At 48.6% G+C, this 6288-nt stretch overlaps 1 protein-coding gene across 1 annotated transcript; it reads left to right on the top strand.

Moving 5' to 3' along the window:
• The first annotated feature begins 762 nt into the window (after positions 1-762).
• LOC123153628 (BTB/POZ and MATH domain-containing protein 2-like) lies at positions 763-1842 on the top strand. The gene has a single exon (XM_044572657.1). It carries the CDS (start codon positions 763-765, stop codon positions 1840-1842), a length of 1080 nt encoding a protein of 359 aa, XP_044428592.1.
• Positions 1843-6288: the final 4446 nt, after the last annotated feature.

The raw sequence follows: 6288 nt of genomic DNA, 5'->3' as shown, positions 1-6288 counted from the left end.
TCTATTTCAGCCACACGCACGCGTGTAAGAGGGACTGGGAAAGAAAAAAAGAGGCGTGTGGGCGCTAGTTGTTTTGCCCACACACAGACGTGTGGGCTGGTCCTCTTAGGCACCACACAGAACGTGTGGGCAGATTCCTGAACGCCCACACATGTGGCAGTTATCAGCGTCCTAGAAAAAACGTCTTTTCAACAATCACTGGATGGTCAACTGACGGTCACTTGACTGAAGTGGCAAATCTGTACCTTGTGTAAGTTTCTATACAGTACTATAGTACTTTGTAATCTGGAGTATTTGAATATGTGAGCAAAGTTTCAGTGGTACTCCCACGAATTTGATTACACTATATGGAGTAGAGATGGATGACAATTTGATCTCCCACGGATCGTGGTAGCTACGGCCTACTTTCCATGAAAATTTGCCTTTCTAGTCGCTCCCGCCTTGAGGTCTGACAGGGAGGGAAAACGAAGAAGCGGCAGGCCACGCAGTTACTACCTCATCGGTAACGCGATCGAGGCACGCCCGCTGGCCTCATCCTCTTTTTCTTCATTACTCTGACTGATTAGTATTGGGTGGCAGCAGCACGCGCCACTGGTGCGTGGCTCCTCGGATTCATTCTCATCCGGCCGCTTCTGGGCTCGCTTTCCCTACATAAATCTCTAGGCCGATCTGCCAAGATCAATCGATCTCGCTTCTCCAGGAGACCGCCCCACCCCACCACGCCACCCTCGTCGCAATTAGACAGCAGCTACTCGGTTTGTCATGGCCAACTCTTCTTCGTCGTCATCCAGCGGCGGCAAGCAGCCAACACGGAGCGCGTCGGCCATTGTCGCGCGGGCAGTGCCGGTCTCCGGCTCGCACGATCTCAAGATAGACGGCTACTCCGGGGCCAAGGGGCTCGGCAACGGTTCCTGCATTACGTCCGAGTTGTTCTCTATCGGAGGCCGTCTCTGGCGTCTCCAGTACTACCCCGACGGCTACTCCGGCTACCCTGACTGGATATCAATCTACCTCTGCCTCGACCCCGCCGACGTCAACACAATCAACGTGCAGTTCGAGATCAGTTTGCTCGACCAGGATGGGAACCCCGTGTCAGCGTACAGCAAAGCCAGCAACACGTGCACCTTCTCCAAACAAAGTGGATCGTATGGTTTCTGGCAGTTCATCAAGAAAAAAGAACTGGAGGAATCAGCTGATTGCCTGAAGGATGACGTCTTCACTGTCAGGTGTGTCATTACCATGGCAAAGGAGATCTTCACGGAAACCATCCCGGCCCCCGTCGTCGTGCCACCGCCTGACGTGCTCCAGCATCTCGGCCAGCTCCTCTCCTCCGGGGACGGGGCGGATGTCACGTTCGAGGTTGGGGACGAGAAGTTCCCCGCCCACAGGTGCATGCTCGCAGCTCGGTCCTCGGTCTTCAAGGCCGAGCTCCTCGGTACGATGAAGGAGAAGACGGACGCCAGCGTCCGGTTGGACGGCATCGAAGCTAAAGTGTTCAAGGCAATGCTGCACTTTGTTTACACCGACTCGTTGCCGCATATAGACGCGGGAGACGCGGCGGTGATGGCTCAGCATTTGCTTGTGGTGGCGGACAGATTCAACCTGGGGAGGCTGAAGTTGATGTGTGAGGACACGCTGCGCAGCTACATCGACACGAGCACGGTGGCGACCATATGGGCGCTGGCCGAGCAGCATGGCTGTGGGGCGCTCAAGGACGCATGCTTCAAGTTCCTTGCGTCTCTCGGCAATTTCAAAGCACTCACGGCCAGCGATGGCTTTGAGCATCTGATGAGGAGCTGCCCCTCTCTCCTTAAGGAGCTGGCTGCCAATCTGGCTACCTAGGTGTCGGGTTTGGAAGCAGTTGGTAAACTGGAGTTTAATCCACCGTTTCTCTTTTCCATTTTGTGAAGACCATGATGACTGCTCCCTCCAATTCAAAATAAGTGTCGTGCGTCTATGTTGGATCAGAGAGAGTAGCAGTTTATTCTGTCTTTTTCATTTTATGTGTTCTTTTTGTTCAGATTTGGTTTTTGATCTAACTAGTGGTGCTCCGTCCGTCTGAATTTGTTAGGCAATTTTTAATTTTTGACTAAAATCTCTACTACTAAAGGGAATTTGCAGTCGTGGTGATGGTTCGACCTCCTTCCTCACCCCACCCCATGTACTATCTCTACTCCCACGGTCCCACCCATCGCTTCTCCCATCCCCGCCTCATAAAAAAGGAAGTTTTCATTCAACCTCGCAATGGTTCAACTTCCCTTATACATCCTCGCGTGACAGACCTAGCCTCCGATCCCAGCTCATAAAAAACAGAACAAAAATATAACTGAAAAGAAAAAAATAACCACTACCCAATAACACACGTTTGATGCCCCCCCCCCCGGATTGCATATCTCTCCCCGTAAAAGTCATCGTCCCAGACCTCGATCTGCCACCAGGTGTCTCGCGTGGCCAACAGATGGCTCCCACCATCGTTACCCTCCGCGTCCGCACCATGGACGGTGGCGATGGTCCTAGATGTGGACGACATCGCCCCGCCCAGCCCCGCCTCCAGTCTCTTTTGCACGACGACCTATCTGTCGCCGGCCAACACTCTTCTCAGGCTCCTCGTGCCGCCCTTTTCTCCACCGTGGTGGCATCACCCTTGTAGAACAGTAGAGCGAGCGGGCATGCGGGCAGGAGCTCGATGTTGCATTGCTGTGCGGGCGAGCGGACGGGGAGCACCAGAGGCTTGTGTAGGCGGGCGGCTATGGAGAACAGGCCAATCAACCAACACCCTCTTCCGTCGACCCCCTCGTGTTCAGAGCCCTAACCCGATCGAGCTCGGCCCTTGGGGGCCATGTCCCTTTTGGTTCAAGCTCCCGCCTTATATCATATTATCCTTCCTTTCCCGTCACCATTGCCCTCTCTGATCTCCTTCTGCGACATGCTGCTCCATGCATCAGTAGCTAAAAGGTGTCGAGCATGACATATGTATTTCTTCCTCCCAACTCCTTTGTGTTCTTTATCTTTTAGAGAATGTGCAGAAATTTAATGCTATTGTGGAAAGTGTACTATTGTGCGGAAAATTTGAGTTATTGTGCAAATTGTTTTTGAGCTATTTTGTGCAATATTTTATAGAGAATGTGATGTTCTCGACTGCAATAATTGACAAAAGAGTTAGTCATGGTCCTGATCATAAGCTATCATTGTGATTCCCGCTGACTTAGAGTGTATCTACCCTATGCTTTTGGACGTTGAATCTTTTCAGCGGCATTACACAGAGCATGACCCAGAGAAGAGGTTAGTATAAGTCTCATTGTGCATTCCTGCATTAGGTTGTAGTTGCCGCTAGGACACTAGTATGTTTTGATATGTAGCTTAAAACCAATCCTTGTTCAAGTATGAATTGATTTCAATTTATTATGTTGCGAACATCTTGTAGATGCACACGAGTTGATATCACAATTCTATAATACAAGAGGTATTTTGTTAATTCAAGAGGTGCTAAAGATATAGTGCATTGGGAGTGCCCTGGCATGGCACTCTCTGAGGATGGAGGAACGAGGCCCTATTGCCATATGCAGTCATGACTATTGGCGAGAATATATAGCGATAGAAATATTTTTATCATAAATGATCTCCACCGGTATGTGGAATGTGTATTTGTGTAGCACACCATTTTTCTGAAAGAGAATTGATTTCAATGTCATTCTCTAATATAGTGGTCGACTGTTTGTGTAGGTGAATGGGGGCGATGAATTCGTAAGGGGAGTTTAAAATCCCAGAAAAAATAAAAATATCTTAAAGACTGGACGGTTACAAAGTTAACACCAACCCACCGGAATTAGATGAGCTGAAAAAAATGTCTGTTTTCCATTTATATATTTTTGAGAACTTTCCACTTATGTCACCACAAATAAAAAAGAGAACATCCCATTTATCTAAGACACCGTCTGAATGATTTTTTTTTTTGACAAACGGCTACCTGAAGAAGTTGAAAAAATAGAGAAGTTTGGCCGGCCTTGGCTTTTTTTAGAGAAAAGTATACTTTTTATCCCTTAATTCTTGACGAAGTCTAAATTTGGTCCCTTAACTCCAAAACCGGATAACTTGCACCCTTAATTACTGAAACCGGACAAGATTCATCCCTGGTCACACTTTTGACCGATTTTGGTGCTGTCCCATCCCTGTTTTGACCGTGCCGACTCATATTCTCGTACCTTTGCAAGTCCGCTTAATGTTTTCAAATTTGGGTACTTTTCTCAAATACATGAAATTTTTAAAAATTTATGTACTTTTTCCAAATCCGCATACTTTTATGCAAATTAGAAAAAAGTTGTGGATTTAAAAAATTATGCTAACTTGAAATAAGTATGTGAATATCAAAAGGTTCATGGATTTTAAAATATTACGCGAATTTGAGTCGGCACCGGTCAAAACCGGGGTCAATCAAGACCAAAACCGGTCAAAATCAAGACCACGGACGAACCTTGTCCAGTTTCGTTAGTTGGGGGTGCAAGTTGTCCGGTTTCAGAGTTGAGGGATCAAATTTAGACTCCACTAAGAATTGAGGGATGAAAAATATACCTTTCTCTTTTTTTAAGAAGGAAAAGCCAAATTTTATCCATCAAAGGTCATAGAATATGAATTTATGAAATATATCTCAGACCATGGAGTTGTCCTAGTCCCACATGGCGCCCCTGGCCAAAATCAAACAAAACAAGAGCGCATGGAAGTGGACGCAGCAGTTGGGCCGTATCCTCTCCTTGTTGGAAGAGAAAGAGGGAAAGTGCAAGACGCCTGTTGGCCCATGGTGAGAGGGGGAAGGAAGGAAAGAACTGGACGGACCGGACTCCGAGCAATTGAGCCCGCGAAGCACGCTAGGGCTCCCCTCGGCTCCACCTTTATATACGACGAGAGGACACCGCCGTCTCCACCAGTTTGCACGCAACCTAGATCCACAAAATCCTAGCGAATCCGCCCAACCCGACGCCGAAACCCCTCGTCGCGGCCATTCCAGCCATCGCCGATGGCCGGAAAGGATTACTCTCTCTTACTGAAGCCGTGCGGCGGCGCCAGACGTGGCGCGGAAGAGAAGGAGGAGGATGCCCTAAAGCCGTGCAACCACAGAGACGGCAGCAAGAATCTGGATGGCTTCTCGCTGAAGCCGTGCACCACCACAAGCACGGCGGCGGCGGTGGCTTTCGCCGGCAATGAGTTGCAGCTTAAGCAGCGCACAACCCAGGGCATAATCTGCTCCACCAAAAGGAAGGTGCCGACCGACGGGCATGGCGAGGAAGATACTGCCCTTGCCGACTCAGTGACTACAGAGCAGGCCATCAAGGTTGCAGAAGCAGACTCCGAGGTGGACAGTTCCGATGATGATGATGATGAACCGGTCTCGGAAGCTGAGTTTGCAGCCTTTTATGAGGAGGAGAAAGCAAAGCACGAGAGGTTCTATATCAAAAGTGTTTTGCCTTTGGAGCTCAAGAATGCAAGTCTTCTACAAAGACAATGCAAGGCTGAATCTGTTCTCGAATCCAACTGATATCATCGAGGATTTACTAGGGCTGCCAGATTTTGAACTCCGAAGTCAATATAATATGCAAGATAAAAAATAGCTGACCATAGTGTCAAATTTTAGGTTTTAGTTTTGACTATTCAGAACATCGTTGACAAACCATTTTATTGCCTTGCGAAGGATATTGGCTTTAAACTTCAAAATTAGCATCAGTTTACAACTCTAGCAAACGACCATCGATGGTTCCAACTTCCAAGATAGCATAGTACTGTATATCGACCAAAAAGTGTCCACAGGACTACCAGACTACCAGAGAAGACGTCAAGGTCTGCTAGATAAACTAACGCCCCAGATTAAATGTTCTACCCGAGGAGACTACCACACGCATGTCCTACCCCTCAAACCCAAATCGCTCCCTCGATCAACGCCTTCTCAATTAACAGATGTACCTTCCAAGATGCACGTCCGCCTCTGTCCACGTACCTCTAGTCGCCCCTGAAAACAACCTCCCATGCCTCCTCTCACACGTCCCAACTCGCCCCGCATCCCTGCGCCCCGCCTCCTCCCCAGGTCTCACCGTCGAAGTGGGATATGTGTGTAACGTCCCGAGACCGATGTGTCAGGTGTCTTTCAGTTATTCGCTGATGTTGCCTCGTCATTTGTTTGCGTGTCATGCATTTCATATCATGTCATCATGTGCATCGCATTTACATACATGTTCGTCTCATGCATCCGAGCTTTTTCCCCGTTGTCCGTTTTGCATTCCGGCGCTCCTATGTCATCCG

This window comes from Triticum aestivum, chromosome 7A, assembly GCF_018294505.1.
Source record: "Triticum aestivum cultivar Chinese Spring chromosome 7A, IWGSC CS RefSeq v2.1, whole genome shotgun sequence".
NCBI lineage: Eukaryota > Viridiplantae > Streptophyta > Magnoliopsida > Poales > Poaceae > Triticum > Triticum aestivum.
This window is presented reverse-complemented; position numbering and strand designations above follow the sequence as displayed.